Source organism: Cnephaeus nilssonii (assembly GCF_951640355.1).
Source record: "Cnephaeus nilssonii genome assembly, chromosome: 4".
NCBI lineage: Eukaryota > Metazoa > Chordata > Mammalia > Chiroptera > Vespertilionidae > Cnephaeus > Cnephaeus nilssonii.
The window spans coordinates 56236706-56258476 of record NC_137075.1 but is presented as its reverse complement, the minus strand read 5'-3'; the positions used below and the strand labels follow the sequence as shown (position 1 = coordinate 56258476).

General features: G+C 41.9%; 2 protein-coding genes across 6 annotated transcripts in view; one reads left to right on the top strand and one right to left on the bottom strand.

Moving 5' to 3' along the window:
• Positions 1 to 18388, bottom strand: part of PIGB (phosphatidylinositol glycan anchor biosynthesis class B) — a 27971-nt gene extending 9583 nt beyond the window's left edge. Inside the window, exons 1-8 of one of the 3 annotated variants that reach the window (XM_079767824.1) lie at positions 18210 to 18388; positions 16497 to 16630; positions 15958 to 16077; positions 10519 to 10627; positions 7679 to 7697; positions 4031 to 4171; positions 1823 to 1874; positions 303 to 514 (exon numbers count right to left, since the gene is read on the bottom strand). In XM_079767824.1, coding sequence (XP_079623950.1) covers positions 303 to 514; positions 1823 to 1874; positions 4031 to 4171; positions 7679 to 7697; positions 10519 to 10627; positions 15958 to 16077; positions 16497 to 16630; positions 18210 to 18339 — 917 coding nt within the window. In that variant the 5' untranslated portion in view covers positions 18340 to 18388. Of the gene's footprint in view, positions 1 to 302; positions 515 to 1822; positions 1875 to 4030; positions 4172 to 7678; positions 7810 to 10518; positions 10628 to 15957; positions 16078 to 16496; positions 16631 to 18209 lie in introns of all 3 variants that reach the window. The other 2 variants (XM_079767822.1, XM_079767823.1) reach the window with 2 other exon arrangements.
• PIGBOS1 (PIGB opposite strand 1) lies at positions 18253 to 21771 on the top strand. 3 transcript variants are annotated; one of them, XM_079767826.1, is made up of 2 exons: positions 18253 to 18392; positions 21406 to 21771. In XM_079767826.1, exon 2 carries the CDS (start codon positions 21480 to 21482, stop codon positions 21642 to 21644), a length of 165 nt encoding a protein of 54 aa, XP_079623952.1. In that variant the 5' UTR covers positions 18253 to 18392; positions 21406 to 21479; the 3' UTR covers positions 21645 to 21771. The 3 variants fall into 3 exon arrangements, with proteins under 3 accessions (XP_079623952.1, XP_079623953.1, XP_079623951.1); XM_079767827.1 differs by lacking the exon at positions 18253 to 18392 and adding an exon at positions 18417 to 18749; XM_079767825.1 differs by lacking the exon at positions 18253 to 18392 and adding an exon at positions 20012 to 20152.

Below are 21771 nucleotides of genomic sequence, written 5' to 3'. Positions count from 1 at the left end.
TACATTTTCATTTTAAAATATTTTTCTGGTCCTTTAATATTTAAAATTTTAGTCATTTCTAAGAGCAAATGAAATTTGTTCAGCTTCTTAAAAGTTGAACATAATTCTTAAGTAAACTATACATATCAGAAGTATTCATTCTATCTGAGTACCAACATAATTACTACCTTTTCTGCTAAATAATCCCAATTACCAAATCCTAATAGTTAATGCATCTCCAAAAGATAACAGTTTACTTCTTGAAGAATTTAATTCCTTGGTAATATCATTAAAATTAACTATTTGAATAAATAAGATCTTACCTATAAACCAGAAGTGTCCACAGCACAGTTACCAAAAGTATCCGGTACTTCTTTGGGGCTAGAAAGCAGCCATGGATAAAAAAGGGTAGGTGAGTACCCAAAACAACTGGAAATCCTTGACTGAAGTACCAATGCCATGGATGAGAACCATAAAATGTCCCCAAATTCTGCAGCACGTTAAATTTCAAAAAATTATATTGAACCAGAGTCCACTGGCATAGGTGAAGAAAACAGAAACAGAAATGTGTTAGTGCCAAGTTTGAGTCTTTGGCATTAGGGTATCTGGCAGAATCTTGACATTAAATCAGGAATGATCTAAAAACCAAACAATAGTTTACACTAATAATTTGATTAATGACCATATGAAAGCATTTTTTTATGTTCTAAGTATTCGTGTGTTCTTTGTTCATTTGTAAAACACTAGGTTTCTGAGATTCAGGGAAGTCTGAATAAACATTCAAATTTTGACAGTGTAAGTTTTACATAGAATTAGAGCTAAAGAGAACACATAAAAATAATTTTTATCACCCTAGCCAGTTTGGCCAGTGGGCAGAGCGTTGGCCCACGGACTGAAGGGCAGTGCCTGGGTTGCAGGTTCAGTCCCAGGCCCAGGGCAGGCGTGTGCAGAAGGCAACCAATCTATATGTCTCACATCAATGTTTCTCTCTCTGTGTCTCTCCCCCTCCCTTCCACTCCAATAATCAATGGAAAAATATCCTTGGGTGAGGATTAACAACAACAAAAAAACTTTATAAAATTTATTTTTTATCAGAGTGTATATGTGGGGTACCCACATTAAAAATTTTATTCTAGTACCTTACATCACATATTACCTAGTAAATAAAGCTTTGAGAAGATTGCAAGTGGAATTATGGCACAAAGCAGACAATAAACAGCAACAACAGCTAACATTAGGTGCTCACTTGTGCCAGGCCCCATTGTAAGCATCATACATGCAGTATCTCATTTAATCCTCCAATGTTATGAGACAGGTACCACAATTATTTCCAGATAAAGAAACTGGTAAGAAAGGTGGTTGGCTTCCAATCTCACTCACATAGCTTGTCCAAGTTCACAAGGCTAATGAGGGCACTAGGCTTCAAACTGTGGCAATCTGATTCCAGAGCCCATAAGTGACTTAAAAACAGGGAACTTAGAAATGACCTACAGTTGTGAGATTAAAATGTCAAACCAAATGCTTAAAGAATATTCTGGTTAATTTGAATTTTGAATGATTACCTTGAGGACAACTAAAATAATTTTAATAAATCAAACTTTTATTGCTATAAATCTGACAAAAATATCTTTAAAAAATGGACTCTCTTGAACTTCAATTGGGAATACACAATTCTGTTATATAGAAAGCATAACAAATTGAACCAAAGATATATGCTAGCAGTTTTTTAAAATTTAATTCATATCATTTAAATGTTCCCAAATATTCATGAATTAAAAAATCAGATTGAACTTTTAGTGTAATAAATGGTTAGACTAAAAATAGTTTAATATATTTGACTTACTTGACCAAAAAATATACGATCAATTATCAGAGACCAACTCAAAGTGACAAATCTGAAAAACAAAAAGGATGATTAATATTCTGAACTCACTGAAAATCAATATTGGCATATGGCCTTGCAAATGCCATATATCAAAGCCATTTCAAAAAAACCACTTTAAAAATACTTCAGTTTCACATATTGAATATGGATTTACACATTTTCAAAGATCTTTCATTACATAAGCTGCATTTAAACAAAGTTTTAAAAAATAATAAACACTGCATGATCTATTGCTGAATAACATGTTACCCCAAAACTTAGCAACTTAAAACTAAGAACATTGATTACCTCACAGTTTCTTTGAGTCAAGAATACAGCCAGGTAGAGCTTAGCTGGGTGCTTCTGGCTCAAGGCCTCTCAAGGTGTTGGCTAGGGCTATAATTTCATCTAAAGGCTCGATGCGCGCGGGGGGCGGGGGGCGGGGGGGCGGTAATGGAGAGGTTTGCTTCCAAGCTCCCTCACATGGTTGTTGGCAGAGCTCAGGCTCCCACATGTGACCGCCCTCCTTAAGACTGCCTCCAGTGGCTTCCCCCAGCATGACCCAGCTGAGTGAGACAGGCACCCAAGATGGAAGCCACAGTCAGTGTTTATAACCCAATCGTGGAAGGGACACCCTTCTGCCATTTCTGTTTGTTAGAATTAAAATGTCTACCCCCTGCTCAAGACAAGGGTACTGTACAAGAGCATTAATATCAGAGGATGGGATTAGTGGGGGCAATCTCAGAGGCTGCCTACCACAAACGTATATACAGAAAAGTACACTATGAGAATAAGGCTTTATGAGCCATCTCTATATGAACACACCTGTGTAACTGTCATAGACAGCAAAATACAGAACATCAGTAGCACATCAGAAGGCCCCCTCATCCTTCCAACCAGTCAATCTCCACTCCTTCCAAAGGTCAATTACTATCGTTTTTGTTGTTAATTCTCACCCAAGCATATTTTTTCCATTGAGTTTTACAAAGAGTGGAAGGGGAGGGAATGAGAGAGAAACATCGTTTGGTTACCTCCCTCACGTGGCCCAATCAGGGCTGGGGATTGAGCCTTGACTGGAATTGAACCCAGGACTCTTCAGTCCGAAGGCTGATGCTCTATCCACTAAGCCAAACCGGCTAGGGCTGACTAATGCATTTTTAATTTGCCAAGTCCGTGTTTCTTCTACAAAACAAAAACAACTACAATTGCCTAAATCTAAGAATTCTGAAAATCATGAGGTAATATGAGAATGCCCATTATAAATCACACAGCCCTATACAAATGTAAAAGAAGTATCTCTAAAATGTATTTGAGAAATATTTAGGAAATATAGAAAAGTTCTAAGAAAAATTGCCAAGATTCTTATTCATTTAAGCAAATTAAAATACTTATAGTTAATCAGAATCATAAGTATCCCATATAATAAAGAGGTAATATGCAAATTGACCGTCATGCCCTCGCACAAGATGGCCACCCCATGTGGTCACAAGATGGCCGGCAGGAGAGGGCTCTTAGGGGCAACCGGGCTTGCAGGGGAGGGAGGGCAGTTGGGGGAGACCAGGCCTACAGGGGAGGGCAGTTGGGGGCAACCAGGCCTGCAGGGGAGGGAGGGCAGTTGTGGGGGGAACAGGCCTGCAGGGGAGGGCAGTTGGGGGCAACCGGGCCAGCAGGGGAGGGTAGTTGGGGGGGAACAGGCCTGCAGGGGAGGGCAGTTGGGGGCAATTGGGCCGGCAGGGGAGGGCAATTGGGGGCAATCGGGCTGGCAGGCGAGCAGTTAGGCATTGATCAGGCTGGCAGGGGAGTGGTTAGGGGGTGATCAGGCTGGCAGTCAGGCGAGCAGTTGGGAGCCAGCAGTCCCAGATTGTGAGGGATGTCTGACTGCCGGTTTAGGCCCAATCCCACAGTGATCCCACAGTGATTGGGCCTTAACCGGCAGTTGGACATCCCCTGAGGGGTCCCAGATTGGAGAGGGTGCAGGCTGGGCTGAGGGACCGCCCCCCCCCAGTGCACGAATTTCATGCACCGGGCCTCTAGTTACAATATAAATTTGGAAATATTCTGTTTCCTTTGTCTGACAATTCTCATTGACATTAGAAGATACAATAATTGACTCAAAGATGTAAAATCTTATTTGAAATATATTTTGCAGGTTATTAAAATTAATAGATGGATTGTAGCAATACTTACCCAACAGGTAAAAACTGATGTAGAATAAGATCAAGCTTTCTCTGTGCTTGCCAGAAATGTCTGAAGAGCAAAGGTATCCATGGAATGACTGCTGTGGGGCGAATTATGAAGGCAAGTGCCACCAGGGATGAGTACTTGACACTGTAGACAAGGAAAATGTATTGTCAAGACAACTAGAAGTGAGCTTAGAAGTTATCTGCTATTTACACTGTGATATCACCTCTTTATTTATTTATTTTTTTAAATGAGAGCATTTTTCTTTTGGTATAAACAGCTATGTGAACTTAGGAAAGTTATGTATACTTATGGCTCTCAATTTTTCTCATCTATAAAAAGAAGTAATATCTAAGTCTTTTCCAGCTCTAATATCCCAATTCTAGTATTTTGAAATAAGCAATTATTTTATGTTTTAATTAGAGGCCCAGTGCACGAAATTTGTGCACGGGGGGGGGAGGGCGAGGGGGGGTCCCTCAGCCCGGCCTGCATCGATGCCAGCGTCCCTCACCCTGGCCTCTGGCCAGAGACCCCTCCCCTCCCTCCACACAGCCTCTGGGAAGATGCTTGTCCTGGGGCCTCCTCAGGGCCCCGGCCTGCGACGCCCAGCAGCTCAGGTACTCGGGGGCTTGGGCTCCCAGGTCCCGCTTCCCCACTACTGCGGTGCGCATCAGCTGCCATAGGAGCTGCGCCTCAGGAACTGCCCCCTTGGACCATACTACTTGCATGTGCGGGGGGAGGGGGGACGGCGGCCGTGGGGGCAGCACTTTGATGTCTGTAGCGCGCCCCCCCGGACCTCCCTCGCCATGGCGCCACGCTGGTTGCATCTGCACTGAGGGCAGGGGGCTTCCAGTCTGTGACTGGGGCTGCTGGGCTGCGACTGGGGGCTGTGGGCAGAGGACCCCGGCACCCATAGGACTCCGTCAGCGTCAGGAACTGGAAAGATCCATTTTTCTGGGTCCTCCCCTCCCTCCGCGTGGCCAGGGCCCCTCCCCTCCCTCCACAACTGAGGAGCGGATGCTGGGCTCGCATTGCCGGAGCAACGCCGCCAGCGTCTGCCTCGGCTGCCACCATCTTTGTTGCGGAGTGACGGTTAATTTGCATATCACTCTTTTATTCTATAGGATGTTGGTCATGTTTGCTTTTAGCCATACAACTCTGCCAGTTGCTTCCTGATGAAAAATGATCAAATCTCTCATAAGGATATAAAAGTCACACAAAACCATGCTCTAAGAAAGAAATCAAATGCATTTAAAGAAACATTAGGATTATTTAGACTATGATGGGCTTCTTTTTTTGTTAATCCTCACCCGAGGATATTTTCCCATAGATTTCTAGAGAGAGTGGAAGGGAAGGGAAGAGACACAGAGAAAGAAATATCGATGTGAGAGAGACACATTGATTGGTTGCCTCCCACACACACCCCAACCAGGTGGGGGACTGAGCCTGCAACCAAGGTACACGGCCTTGACTGGAATTGAACCTAGGACCCTTCAGTCCTCAGGCTGATGCTTTATCCACTGAGCCAAACCAGCCAAGGCATGAGGGATTTCTGAGTCCATATGGTTTTATTTTGAAAGCAAGCTGCTAATTTTATCCAACTGAAAAATATATATGTATAACTGATAAAAGCCTGCTATAAAACCTATATGATCATGGATAGAAATGTGGATTTTTACTATTAGGACTTCTTTCAATAAGTAGCTAAAGGAGATTATGGATAATTTATTCTAGTCCTAACCTTACTGCAAATTTTCAGATGTGGACTTCTTACTCCTTTCTGAATATTTCTACACAGAAAGCTTAGTGGCCTTCAAAATCAAAGTGTCTCAAATAAGCCTTATAACCTTCCCTAAAACAGGTTCAGTGTCTAGTATGTAAGTTAATAGTATCACTCAGTTTCTCAGTCACCTTAAATAGCAACTTCTCATCTATACATCCACTTTGTTTCTCTCCCATTCCCACTGCCATCATTTTACATCAAGTCCTGTCATTTGCCTGGAATCTTTTCATAGTCATCGTAGATTAATGCTTATTTAGCACTTACTTTGCAATAGGTCTTATGCTATATACTTTAATAGAAGTCAATGCTGAGATATTCTCATACCACCCTTAAATAATCTTTCATTTATAATACTTGCATTTTTAAAGGAGGTTGAAAATTTTTATTTATTGTCAAGCCAGGAATAGTACCTGTCATGGAACAAATGCTTATATAGTGGTCGTTTATACCCCATGACTCTCCTTTCCTGACTGAATCAGGCAGCCAATCTAAGTCTGGCCAGTGTGAAAGCTATGTCCAAATAAGGACAATGACATTTAACAAACCAAATCAGAGTTTCTCAAAGTGAATGTGAGATACACAGGAAATGGGGCAGTTGGTAATGAGAATAGAAGTAGACAAAGAGAATGGCTAAACCTCAAAATGATGGATCCCTAAAACAGGGATTCATAGGCTGGGCTATAAAGGCACAAGAAAACAGCCCATTCCTCAAAACTACCTTGCATTCTGCATAACCTTCTAATTCATTTGTGTGGCTAAGATATGCTGTAATTTTCTTCTAGGCCTGGCCACAAGCCTAAGATGCCTATTTTCCTTATTTTCACTTTTTGCCTTGTGATAAAGTTCTCATCATATAGATAATTTAACTGAATGCCTATTCTTTCAGTCAAGAGTCTAATGCAAAAATGATCTTGCTTAATGTCATCCTTGAAACCACCTTTTAATATGAGAATGGACACTAGCTTCTTAACCAGATTCAAATTCTGGCTTTCTCCCTTTCATTATATCCTAAATATAGCTACTACAAGAGAATTCTTTCTAAATCAGATATGATTATGCCATGCTTCTTAAGAGCCTCCAAGGGCTTTCTACAACCTATAAAATAAAGTTCCAATTCTGGAAAAGGGCAAAGTCCCTTTTCAGCTTCATCCCTTACTCTTCTCTTCTCCCATGTATCCTGCCACACATTAGCTACTCTGGACAAGCTGCCCAGAATACAATGAAGCCCCTTTACGGTTTTATGCCTTTGGTCACGTTGTTCCCTTGGCTGGCATTTGCTTCCCTAGTTTCTATGCATATGCCCAAATTAGGTCCATATATTTTCTAGTTGCCCTTCTAGACCTGTTTTCCTCCATCCTTCACCTACTCCATGTGCAGGGAGGCTGACCTGTATGGACTCTATCAATGGGCTCTTTTGCTTTTTAATTGGCTTTGGCTAATTGGAGGACAGAAGAGTTAAGTCGGTATTTTATTCTCCCAGCTCTCTCCTTTCTATGGCTAAAAGCTGGCTGTGCCTGTCTCCTGTTGGGGCCCTCTCAAAGTTTCAGCTCTGTAACATTTCCTCTCCTTGCTCCTTGGGGCCAAGGGGTAATAGAAACTTCCTATAAAGACTAGTCCTGGGGCACTTATTGACTTTTCTAAACACTGTCTACATCTTTGTAAACGGTCTTTTTATTAACCTCTTCTTAATTACCAGTTTAAGTACTAGTATATCTGTTTCTTGCTATAATAAATGTTACCAATTGAAAATTTGTGGGTCTAATAACCTTCATAAACATTAGGGGTCCACTGGACATTACAATGTGTTGATATTTAAGATCTTTTCAAAAGCAAGTTTTAGAATTTTGTATATTCACAGCAATATATCTCACCTGTTCATAGACTTTGAACCTTCCAAAGGGTAGTAGAAAAGAGCAATTACAGTGAGAACAGTTTCCATGGTGTTTGTAAGAGTTCTGGTACAGCAATACCATGTGAACCAAGAGCACAACTGGCAAAAAAACTAAGAACAATTATGAGCAAACATACATGCAGGGGGAAATAAAAAAGCTTAGTTAGTGTTATCTTCATGGAAAATAGCAAGCAAGTCTAAATGCTGCAAAAAAAATCACATCAAAAGGGAAGTAATGTTAAAAGCAGGCCTTCCCAAACATTGTTTCTAAGAATTTATATCAAATACATGTCTATGATATTGGATCTACATTTGTTAAAGTTAAGTTTACACTTTCAAATACATTTTTATGGCACTGCATTTTATTTAAATCTCACTTCCCACTAATAAAAGACACAAAATACAGATTCTTTGATGGTATAGTTTATAGAGAATTGAGATTCATAACTATATTGTCCTAATCAGTATTCCTCAAATTGTCTTATAATACTGACAAGTAAATTGACTGTTTTTATTGATCTTGGTTTGGAATGTTGCCCTATTTCTTGATGAAAAATTAAGAAAACATAGGTGAGAAAAAAACTTGTCAGGAGATACCATTAACTTTTAACTTGAAAGTTGATTAAATTAATAAACGAGTTTTTAAAAGAATATGCAAACAGAAGCAACATTAAGTCTACAAAACCATCTTAAAAGAAGCTTGTTAGTTGATGCAAGGGTGTTAAACAGGTGTACTAACTTCCTATCTTTTCAAATAAAGCCTTTAAAAATTGTTTCCAATTTTTGTGGAGTTAAAGGCCTTTCCTAAACTAGAAGAACCCAGTGCTGCTACTTTGGGGGAAGGATTTCAAAGGCCTGATGCCTTTGCCATTTTAGGTTGAGCCTTTGGTAGTGTATAAAGGCACAAAATAGAGACTGTCTTTATCCTGGAATCAGTTAGCAAGGGCTCATTTGCTAAACCAATCTGTCTTTTTAATGCAAATCAACATGCTACCTGAAGAAATATGTCCTGTTAATATTTAGTAAATTCTTAATATTTATTAATACTTATAATAAACTAGTGGCCTGGTGCACGGATTCGTGTACAATGAAAGGAAATTAATTAGAAGAAATATTTTAATATAGCCATTCGCCCTTTATAATAGAAATGTCAACCAAATTCATAATTGACAATGACAGATGGAAACACACACGTGTGATTGGCGCCAGTGAAAGCTTTATATATATCGCGCATGCACAAGACAACTTAGCCTTTTATAGATATAGAATAAACTTGCTTAATTAGACCTGCTTTCTGATTTAGCTAATCTTTTTCCAGCCCAGTGAAGCACCTCAACTTCTCTTTCAGGTAATTGTCAGCAACACAGCAGTAAATATCAACACGAAGCAGATTATTATTGTAGATCACGCAGGGATAACAAAGGGTAAAATATTTAACTGGAGCAGTGTTTGACTATATTCTGTGCAGTGAGAAAACCTGAAGTCATTTTCAAGGTCCACCATTTCTTACTTCTTTTCAGTTGGGTTAAGTTTCTAAACTTTCTAAATCTCTGTTTTCCGGCTAATGAAAAGAAAATAGGATTCCACAGAGTCTCCTATCTACCTACTCCAGGACTTCTGTGAGGATCAAATGAGATGAGGCACGGGAGAACGCTTCACAGACATTTGGTTAAAGTGTGAAATGTTTGCACCTGGCTATAAAACAAGTTGTGTTCCTGGGGTGAAGAAATTGCAAGGAGGCTAGTCGTCACTAGGGAGAGGAAGCTGGGCATTGCTACGTGACATCATTACCCAGCACCCACAGCCACCGTTTCTGGGCTGAGCTGGGCTGTGGGCCGCATTTTGCACCATGGGGTCTCGGCAGCATCAGCTGCGATTTGGTGGGCTGTCACTCTAGAGTGGTGGCAGGGCCTGTGTCCCACTTGGGGGAAGCCCAGTGTTGCTTTGTGGGCACCAGGTCCGCCGTGCCAGTGCACATCATGGAAGCTCCGGTGTTGAGCATATGCCCCCTGGTGGTTAGTGCGCATCATAGCGACCAGTTGGATGGTTGGACACTTAGCATATTAGCCTTTTATATATATAGATTATATTCCAGAAATGTGTTGGTAAATTGGTACCTTGGAATTTGGAACAAACTTTCCAATAAAAACAGTGCAAAAAAGGTAGTAAGATTTCTAGGCAGGTCAAATTTAGGAAAGAGCTATAGGCAAGTAACAACAATACTACAGTATCTAATTACTCTTCAGGATATGGCTTAAATGGGAAAATCCATTCAAGGTTTGATTGGGAGATCAAGAATCTATCTCCCCACTGTGAAATAAGCTAAATGACAAAAGACAGCCTTCTACACCACATCCTCTCCCTTATAGAGTCCAGCTGTTTTAAACACTAGCCAGGGGTGGATCAGTGCTTTAATGGAAAGGCAGTTCTCAGGCTGAGTCTCAGGTAGCTGGAGGAATAGTGGACAGGGTTGTAAAAGGCTGAGGCAACTTGTGAGGTAGGCAATGATTTAGCACTATTCCTACTGAATTTCATGGAAAGTGAGGCAAGGACTCTGACAGTTGGGAGGAGTGAAGGTGCTTCCAGAGGAGACATCCTAGGCTCACCCTCTCACAGGGTTTGAGGGCTTCAGTGACTTCCACCACCTAGAGCCTCATCAGAAGAGAGATGGAGTGCACCATTTGCATTTTACTGTTCTTAATTATGGAAGTACTCTATAAAATTATATGGATTATCTTCTGAAACTGGTTTGGGAATCGATATTGTTTATGCTCATAGGAATGACAATAACTGGCATATAGTTTCTAAAGTGTTGAGGACTTACCACCCATCTTGCTACTTGCTGATTTTCTAGTTGCTTCATTAATGAGTAAAGCCTCAAGTCAGCTATAGCAGACAGAAGTGCTTGGGCAAGTCTAGGAATCCAAATCTTCATTAGTTAAAAAAAAGAAAAAAAAGAAATTAAAAACATCTGTTGGTTCACACTGACTTATCATAGGAAATCAAGCTAATCCAATTATCATTATACACACACACACACACACACACACACACACACACACACACATTTTAATTTAAATAGCCAACAAACCATTTCATTGTGTTAAGGTTCTATTTTAGAAGCATATCTAGTTATTTTCATTAGCATAACAATAGGTAATTTTTAATAAAACTTATATAGTACTGTATGCTAGGTAGGTATCATATTAAATATATATTTAATTTTTTTTTTTAATTTCTGTTAATCCTCACCTGAGGATATTTTTCCTTTAATTTTTAAGGAGAGTGGAAGAAAGAGGGCAAGACAGAGGAAACATCGATGTGAGAGAGACATATCGATTGGTTGCCTCCTGCATAAGCCCCGACCAGGGCGCGGGCTGGGGAGGAGCCTATAACCAAGGTATGTACATGCCTTTGACCAGGATCAAATCAGGGACCCTTTGGTCCGCAGGCTGATGCTCTATCCACTGAGCCAAACTGGCTAGGGCTTAAGTATACGTATATTTTATATGTATCAGCTCATTCAGTCTTCCTAACAATCCTATGAAATTGATACTGTTTTATAAATGAGAAAACTGAGACACAGAGAGGTTAGGTAATTTTCTCAAGGCTGTATAGCTAGTTAGTGGGAAAGCCAGGATTCAAACCCAGTCTCCCTGACTCCAAAGCCTGTGCTCTTAACTATTAAGTTACATTGCTTCCCCATCTTGCAATCTATAATAATAAAAGCATAATATGCTAATTAGACCGGACAGCTGAACAACTTTCTGGACGTCCTTCCAGATGAAGCCACGGTGGCAAGGGCTGAGGCAGAGAAAGTTAGGGGTGATCAGGCAGGCAGGCGAGCAGTTAGAGGCGATCAAGAGGTGATAAGGCAGGCAAGCAAGTGGTTAGGAGCAATGAGGCAGGCAGGCAGGCAGGCATAGTGGTTAGGGGTGATCAGGCAGGCAGGCAGATGAGTGGTTAGGATCCAGTGGTCCTGGATTGCGGGATTGGGCCTAAACTGGCAGTTAGACATCCCCTAAGGTATCCCGGATGGCGAGAGGGTGCAGGCCAGACTGAGGGCCCCCCCCCCCCCGCCAATGCACGAATTTAGTGCACTGGACTTCTAGTATAGATAATAAAGTAATATTCAGATGACATTAAAGAGCAAATTTAAACGAAAAAGTAAATATATAGGGGTTGGCAAAAGTAGGTTTACAGTTGTGAGTATGTGAAACCCAGAGTTAATTCTATATTATTTTATTACTAGAGGCCCAATGCATGAAATTCATGCAGGGGGGATCCTCTCAGCCCGGCCTGTGCCCTCTAGCAGTTCAGGAGCCCTCACTCCTTACCCCCGCCTGCTCACTGCTCCTTACCTCTCGGCTGGCTGCTCTTTAGCACTGCCGTGGAGGCGGGAGAAGCTCCCGCCACTGCTGCTGCACTCACCAGCTGTGAGCCGGCTTCTGGCTGAGCCACGCTCCCCCTGTGGGAGTGCACTGACCCCCAGGGGCAGCTCCTGCATTGAACATCTGCCCCCTGGTGGTCAGTGCACTTCATAGCTACCGGTCGTTCCACTGTTCAGTCAATTTGCATATTAGGCTTTTATTATATAGGATTTTCCATACGAACAACTGTAAACCCACTTTTGCCACCCCTGTATTATAACTTAATTACAGTTAGTAATTCTAATGCTATACATTAGCATCTTAAGAGTTTTTTAAAAATGTGTCATAGTTATCATTATCAAAATAACACTGCTATAAAGCATAATTTAATTAGTTTGTTCAAAAATGTTTTTTAAAACATGTAGATTTGTATTTTTCTTGGCTCAAACTTCATTAACTTTACATTATAATTAGAGTTGCTTAACTTTCAGTTGTCAGTGGTGTCTAACACTTTAGCTTTGTATTCCTTTTCTTTGCTAATAACCTATAAATGAATGTGTTACAAGTGTGCTGTACTTCATAATTTCACTTAACCTGTGCCCTATAAAATACAGTAAAGGGCACCTATTACATACCTTCTGTTTACTCTGCATAGAGATCTATAAGCTTCATTCTCACCTCCTGGGCCTGAAAGTTCATTTAAAAACTCAATTTGGCTACAAACTTAATGAGCCAACAGTGTGAGGTAGCCACTAAAAAATAAAAGAATCTTTGTTCCCTGAGAGAAGAAGAATAGTTTTGAAGTAATGGCCTCACTATACTATTCTGAACTAGTTACCCTAGCTTTCAATATTGGGCTCAGTTTGGAGATCCACATTTTCAGATGGATATTAATTAGAAGATCTTTAGAGGACATTATTTGATTACGAGGTTTAGAACTAGAGTTGTTTATCCCTGATAAATAAAACTTTTTGAAGGGCTGTCATATAGAAATCTTAAATTTAAAAGAAGGTAGATTTTGCCCTGGCCAGTGTGGCTTAGTTGGTTGTCGGGGTACATGCCTGGGTTGTGGGCTTGATCCTTGGTGGGGATGTGCAGGAGGCAGCCGATCTCACACCCATGTTTCTCTCTCTCCCTCTCTCTCTAAGAATCAATCAAATCTTTAAAAATGAAAAATAAGGTAGATTTTAGCTCAATACAAAAATAAGTAGAGATGTAAATTTCCGTTATTAGCAGTCTTTCCAGACAGTTAAGATACCATCATTTTCCAGGTTATGCTAAGGACCAGAGAAGAATTAAGTAATACTTTCATATGGTTTCTTGAAAATACAAAGTAGCGGTGTGGGGCAAAGAGGAGAAAGAACATGTCAGGGTAAATCTTGAGGACGATGCCTGTGTTGGCAGCTTACCAGTCTATATTCCTGTTCTTCAAGCTCCTAATTCCTCCCTTAAGCTCCAGGAGCCAAATGCCCTTGCACCATCTTCTGACTACTCAAAGCCCCGTTGTGGTACCCATCAGGTCTCCCTTCTTATCCCTCTTTCTTCTCACATGTTCTAAGCCAGCACTGACTGTCCAGCAGAAATAGAATGTGAACCACATAAAGTAAAATATCACAAGCAAGTAAAATGAATTTTACTTTGTTTAACCCAATATATGTAAAATATTATCACTTCAACATTTTAATCAATATAAAATTATATAAGTATTTTATATTCTTATTTTATACTAGGTCTTGGACATCCAGTATGTACTTTATACTTATAGCACTCCTCAATTTGGACTAGTCACAAATCTATAATAATAAAAGCATAATATGCTAATTAGACTGGACAGCCGACCGTCCTTCCAGACAAAGCCGCCGCGGCTGTGAAGGCTGAGGGCAGGCAGCTGTGGCGGCCAGCAGTGGCAGCAGCAGCGCCTTCCCGTTTGGCCCAGTTGCCTCCTGCAGAAGAAGGCCAGACTGTGGCTTAGGCCTGCTCCCCGCAGAAGCAGGCCTAAGCCGTCAGTAGGACATCCCATGAGGGCTCCGGGACTGTGAGAGGGGCAGGCCAGGCTGAGGGACCTGCCCCCAGTGCACAAATTTTCGTGCACCTGGCCTCTAGTATTTAATAACTACATGTGATTAGTGGCTACCATATCAGACAGTACAGTGCTAAGTCATCCCTCATTTTGTGCATATACCTTATGCAGTTTAAAGAGAAGTGATCTGTAAAGAGCATTAGGCTGTGAATAAGTAGACCTTGGATCTAGTTTTAGCTCTTCTTTAAACATGCTGTGACCTGGTCTCTATGTGCTTCACTTCTCTGACCCCTTCTAGTTCAAAATTATATCACCTTTATTTAATCAATATGAGAGTATGAATGACTGATGATAGCATCCTAAGTTTCTCTACCTGGAATTTGACCAGGTGCTTTTTGGGGAGAGGTGGTAGCGTGGGGTGGGGATGGAGACCAGGGAAGGTTTCCTTTTACACAAAATGGCCAGGTGGGCCAGCTACAGTGAACAGGGCTGAGAGGAACAGGAAGTTTTCTTGAAGACCCCTTCATTGATAATGAAACCTATTCCTGAGATATAAGATTTCCTTGATGACATCATGTATTTCCTTGGTTCCAGACTTTATGGATACCCTGCATGATCAGTGGTTGGCCCTGAGAGAAGAAAGGAGAATTCATAGCTCCTAAGTTCTACCTGTGTCAGTGAAACTCTGCTACCGCTCAGGATAGTTCCATTAGAAGCATAGGTCTGATCCTTCTTTCTCAATAATGGAGAATCAAATAGCATTGCAAAGGGGAGAGTATAATCCTGCCTTAAAAAAATTTTTTTTAAATCCCAGAACCTCAATGTATTTCAGGCTTAAAAAAACCCTCAGGATTTGGACTGCCTTTGGAATTCTGGGGTACTTCCCTAACAGAAAATGGGAAGACCCAAAGTGCTGAGTCCAACTTGATGATAGCTTAAAGCCGTGGTCGGCAAACTGTGGCTCGCGAGCCACATGCGGCTCTTTGGCCCCTTGAGTGTGGCTCTTCCACAAAATACCATGGCCTGGGTGAGTCTATTTTGAAGAAGTGGCGTTAGAAGAAGTTTAAGTTTAAAAAATTTGGCTCTCAAAAGAAATTTCAATTGTTGTACTGTTGATATTTGGTTCTGTTGACTAATGAGTTTGCCGACCACTGGCTTAAAAGATCTTGACAGTGAGGTCAGAGAAACTTGTGTTCTATTAGTTCTTCCTTTGTATCCTCTCCTGGCAAATAACCCCAGAAATTCATGTTCCAGGAATTACAACCCTACTTACTATTGAGGCCTAATTAATTACAATGTAGCACAATGATTGTGCATATCATTAAATTTTTGTCAAATTGATTTTGTCTAAGTTTTCATTTCAATACTAAATTCTGAGTGTGTTTATATGTATTTAATCTTCATAAGCTCATATAACATGGTCTTCAGCGCACAAGTTAAAAAAACAAGATACAACCTGTTCTCAAGTGACTCTTTATGAAGGATCCAAATAATTAATATATAATGTAACCATTCTGAAAATCTTAACAGGATTGCTCCCAGCAGGACACTTTCATGCTCAGTCGTGTGTTTTAGTGCGTACTGAAGAGCTACATCAGACACAGCATGTCTTTGGAACCTTATGCTTCCCAGAAATGGTCAGAGTAGCCTTTTAAAAACAAACTTCATGATACCAATAATACCATTTAGTTAATGTAGCCTAACCTTTAAAAAAGGATGGAATGGGAGGGCAGGGGCAGGGTGGAGGGGGTCAATGGGAGAAAAAAGGGAACAACTATAATCCTTTCAACAAGATACATTAAAAAAACTAAAAGGATGGAATAATCTACATTTAAGAACTATTTTGATTACTTTTTAATTTAAACTTACCAGCAATTGAACACTATCATTCCCCAAAAGATGCAGAATCTTGTAAATGCTTGCAAAGATTAAGGGATAAGTGTAACCCCTCAACCTTTCTGTCCATTCCCAGGTCAAATAACCATAATTAGTAATATTAAGGACTAATTTTAAATAGCACTGAAACAAAACCAATTTTCATTTCCATATATAAAATTTTATTTTTTAACACAGCAGCTTAAAAACACAGCATTTTATACTAGATATTTAAATTAAAAATGCAATTGACCAACTAAACTCTTCAAAGGCAGGAATGTGCTTTTTATTTCATATATTTTCTCCACAGTACTGAGCACTGTGGAAATATATGCTAAAGATTAAGTCATGTACATTAACATCAAGTAAATATACAGATGAAATATTAGCATAAAATAATGGCATACTTTGATAAAATTATTTGGAGAAAATATAGAGGATTGATTGAAAAATGAATAATAGAAACTAACACAATTCCCAAGATGAACTGAATACACATTTCTAATCTGGACAAGAAAATACAAAGGATATTTGAAAACCATATGATGTGCAACTTCAAGAGACTGCCAGTACTCATCTGGAACAAAACTTGTCTGGACTAAAAAGCAGTTACATATTCGTAACGCTATGGTAAACAAGACCAGATAAATGTTCTCACCGAGAAGATCTGAAAAACAAAACAGGTAATTGTGGCGCAGAAGTCAGGCAAGTCCTGGCTGCAGAACTAAAACCTGCTGCTCTGGCTGGCCCCTCGCTCAGGCTCTGTTAAGGCACAGTGAACTCTGACCCCTCCCCACTCCTCTCCAAGCAGACCTGGGCTGAGAGTTACACAAGGGCCTCACCACTGGGTGATTTACCACTCCTTTCATTTAACCCATCTTTCTCACAGCTTACTGTATAAGGAGAATATACTGAAAAAGAGACGGGGTTAACTAAGGCCTTAGGTGGATTAGGTTATCCTATATATGTATGTAAAGAAAGAAACCAACTAACTAATTACTAACTTAGGAAACAACTCTGTAATATGTGCCAAACAATAGCTTATCCAATGATCTGTACATTTTAAAATATATATATTTTTTATTGATTTCAGAGAGGGAGGGAGAGAGAAACAGAAACATCAATAATGAGAGAGAATCATTGATCACGTCCTCCACTGGGGATGGAGCCCAGAACTCGGGCATAGGCCCTGACCTCATGGTTCATAGATCCAGGCCCAACCACTGAGCATGCCTGCTGGGCGATCTGTACATTTTTAAATAGCACCCGTGGTGCTTACAAATGCCAGGCACTGAGTTTATCTCTTTTCATGCATTATCTCATTTAATCCTCAAAAATAACTCTATGGGGTAGATATTAGCCCATTTTACCAATGAGGAAACGGAGGCTCAGAAATAAATTGCCTTGTCTAAAGTCAAAAAAGTTGCAAATGACTGAACAGGATTCAAAAGCTTTCTGTGTGCTGACTCCAACACCCTGCTCTTAACCATAGATGGGCAGCCCATAGGCTGAAAACAGAGGGTTTCTTTTTAAATGGTTTTTTAAAAGTCCTCACCAGAGGATATGTTCATTGATTTGAGAGAGTGAGGGAGGGAGAGGGAGGGAGGAGAGGTGTGTGTGTGGAAATATCAACGCGAGAGAAACCTCCATTGGTTGCTTCCCTTACACCGCCCGTGCCCCCTCACCCGCCCAGGGGGACGGAACCCGCAATCAGAGTACGTGCCCGGGCGGGGAATCCAACCCACAACCTTTCACTGCACGGGTGGACGCTCCAACCAACTGAGCCACACGGGCCAGGGACAGAGTTTGTTGTTTGTTTTTTTTTAATTTGAATTTAGTGCCCTGAATGAATGAGAAGTCCATCCTTATATTACCCCCCACTCCCCAACTTGCTGGGGCGGGGGGGGGATTTTTCCTGCCATCTCATCCGGACCCAAGAGAAGGCAAAGGCGGTAAATGAAATAAGGCGGTGGGACCTGGTCGCACTGCAGGACCCAGCCCCTCGTCGCTGCGGGGGCCGGGGCGCCCCTCTCTGCAACCGGCTGGCCTCCCCCTGCCTACGCACTCCCCACGGCGGGGGGGCGGCGTTCAATACCGCAGAATCCGGGCCCGGCGGGCAGCTGGCACCGAGAATCCCGCCGGGAGCGCACCAGGACTTCCCGCCCCCTCCCCCAGCAGGCGGAGCCCTCGCTCCGAGGCCTGACTCCCGCCCCCGCCGCCCGCCGGCCCGCCTCACCCCCACTCACCGCGGCGCCGGGAGCTCTCCGGGGGGCTGAGGTACAAGGCCGACTTTCTCTTTCGCAGCTTCACCTTCTCGCGGGAGCGGTTCTGGAGGCCGCGGAAGAAGAGGCTGCCGTCGCCGGGCTCCCGCTCCATCCCGCCGGCGCTCCGACGCCCGCTGCCGATCCCGGGCCCCCGTCCTCCGCGAGGTAGGCTCCGGGAGCGCGCGCCGCGTTGGGGCGCGCTAAGTTTGGCCTCTGCGAGCAGCCGTCCGGGCGGGCGCGGAGGGAGCCGGGAAAGGGCGACTTTGGCCAGCTCCGTGGGGCGGCGGTTTCGCCGCGGAGCGCTGCCGCTTCGGGCCCGGCTGCTAAACTTTGCCTGGGGCCGCCCACACTGTCCCCGAGGCGCTTCCTCCCGCCCGGGTGGCTGCCGCCCCTGGTGTCGTGATCTGTGCGCCCGGAGACCCAGAAACTGCCGGAATGGCCGGACCTCGCCTCGGCGCGGACAGGCGGGAGGCGGGGTCGGAGGCCGGGAGTGGGCCCTGAGCGGTGGGCGATGGCCGAAGGGTAAGGGTAGTCGCACAGGCAGACCTCGTTTCGTGGCGCGCTGCTTTATTGCGCTTCGCAGATATTGCGGGTTTTTTTGTTTTGTTTTGTTTGTTTTTGGTTTTTTACAACGTGAAGGTTTCTGGCAGCCCTGTGAAGAGCAAGTCTATCAGCGCCTCCCCTTTTTTTTTCTAACAGCATTTGCTCACTTTGTGTCTGTGTGTCACGTTTTGGTAACTCGCAATATTCTAAACTTTTCCATTATTGTTATATTTGTTATGGTGATCTGTGATCAGTGATCTTCAATGTTACGGTTGTAATTATTTTGGGGCGCTGAGAATTAAACTCACATAAGACCACGAACTTCGAGCTTAATAGATACATGCTTGTGTTCTGACTGCTCCACCACCAGCCTTTCCACCCGTTGGCTCCCGCTCCTGCCGACTTTCTGCTTCCTGACGCACAGCAGTATTGAAACGAGGCCAGTTGATAAGCCTGCAATGGCCTCTAAGTGTTCAGGTGAAAGGAAGAGTCGCACATCTCTCACTTTAAATCAAAAGCTAGAAATGATCAAGCTTAGTGAGGAAGGCTTGTCGAAAGCGGAGATAGGCCGAAAGCTAGGGCTCTTACGCCAAACAGTTAGCCAAGTTGTGAACGCAAAGGAAAAGTTCTTGAAGGAGATGGAAAGTGCCACTCCGCTGAACACACGCATGATCAGGAAGCGCAACAGCCTCATTGCTGATATGGAGAAAGTCTTAGTGGTCTGGATAGAAGATCAGACCAGCCACAACATTCCCTTAAGCCAAAGCCTGATACAGAGCAAGGCCCTCACCCTCTTCAATTCCATGAAGGCCGAGAGGGGGGCCGGAGCTGCCGAAGAAAAGTTTGAAGCCAGCAGAGGTTGGTTCAAGAGGTTTAAGGAGAGAAGCCGGTTCCCTAACATAAAAGCTCAAGGTGGAGCAACCGGTGTCTTAACAGATGAGGAGTTGCTTCTTATGGACGAACACAGAAAGTGGCTCCTTGAGGTGGAATCCGCTCCTGGGGAAGACACGGTGAAGATGGTTGAGATGCCGACAAAGGATTTAGAACATTACATAAACTTAGTTGACAAGGCAGCAGCAGGATTTGAGAGGATTGACTCCAATTTTGAAAGAAGTTCTGCTGTGGGTAAAATGCTATCAAACAGCATCGCGTGCTACAGAGAGATCCTTCGTGAAAGGAAGAGTCAATCCAAGCAGCAGACCTCACTGTTCACTCATTTTAAGAAATTGCTACGACCACCCCAGACTTTAGCAGCCACCACCCTGCTTAGTCAGCAGCCATCAACTTCGAGGCAGGACCCTCCGCCAGCAAAAAGATTACGACTCGCTGCAGGGTCCGATGATAGTTAGCATTTTTTAGCAATAAAGTATTTTTAAATTAAGGTATGTATCTTGTTTCTTTTTTTTTTAAACATAGTGCTGTTGCACACTTAGCGGACTTTAGTATAGTGTATGCAACTTTGACATGCACTGGGACACCAAAAGCTTTGTGTGACTTGCTTTATTGTGATAGTCTATGTATTGCGGTGGTCTGGAACCAAATCTGCAATATCTCCGAGGTATGCCTGTAATGATAATTATTAACGTGTTTATGCAGCATTTCACTGTTTGGGTGATCACACAGTAATTATTTGTTGAACGAAGTAGGCAAGGTAAAGATAATTTAGCCTGATGAGGTTCAAAAAGGTAAAATGACTTGGTCAGGGTCAGTTAGCCAGCTAGTGGCAGAAGGGTAATTAGCGATTTTCCAAAGAGCAAATGGCTCTTTTTTTTTTTAACACTTAGACATTGATCCAAAGTATGCTTGGTGACGTTGTCATTTGTCTAGTTAATGGTAGAGTCTAAGAGAAAACAGGTTTTTTTCCCCCCAGATTAGTTTATATTACATTTTAGTGATAATAAGGGCAAGCTAGTTTCTAGTATCATTTCTGCCATTAATGGTTTTTGTGACCTTCAGGTTTGGTCTAGAAGGCTATGAAATATTGTTATAATAATGGGAATATGTAAAACCTTTACTCTGCTTTCCTCATTCATAAACACCTACCTAGTTTCTCCAGAGACTAAGATGTCGGCAAGAAATACAACTTTCCAGGAAGTGCTAGAGTCTTAACTCCTCTGTTAGAAGTAAAACCATCCAAATCTCCGTTACATTTTTGTCAAAAGTGGATGGCAAATGATTTATATTTGATGTCTGCTTGTACTTAATAAAGCATCAAAGGAAATTCATACAATTTTAGCCTGTTTTAAAAGACTATTGTATTTAATAATACATATTGCCAAAAATATGATAGGAAAGATGGGCTAATAATGAAAAGTAACATTTCTCTGTCTCCTACTTCCAGATCGGACTGGTATGCCTTAAAGGCATAAAGAATATGGCTCAACCTTGTCTCACTTCTGCGCTTTTAAATTATCCATTGAGAACATTCTATAATAGGATTTAGCTTTTACACCATCCCCTAACGCTCATTTTCCATACTCCCTAAATATATGTATTCCTATTTTAGTTAAATCAGTTAAATAATATTTACATATTATGAGAAAACATTGTTCACTCTGGAACAAAGTAGAGACTTTGAATCTTTAAAAAGTATCTTGTACTAATTGCTTTGTTTTCCATTTTCTTTTGTATACAGATCTGAAGAGATTTCCTGAGTGGAGTGGAGTTATTCAAAACCATCTTGTACTGTGTGGGATTTGTTAAAAAAACATGTTTGGGAGAGTGACTCTACCACAACTGCTCTTTGCTGGCATCCTTGGAATTGCTGGAGGGATATATATTTTTCAGCCAATATTTGAACAGTATTCCAGAGATCAGAAGGAATTAAAAGTAAAGTTGAAACTGGCAGAGGAATCAGAAAAGAAGAAAAGTTAATACTACAGCGAGTTGAACTGTAATTGCTTAAAGTTCCATTGAAATTATATGTTGACTCTAAATAGTCTCATAAAAACTTCTGAAATACATTTTAAACATAAATAAATCATAGATGATGATTTTTAAA

Bases quoted from the DNA above. Each gene is read 5' to 3' on its own strand.
- PIGBOS1 (XM_079767826.1), top strand. From the start codon at position 21,480: ATGTTTGGGAGAGTGACTCTACCACAACTGCTCTTTGCTGGCATCCTT.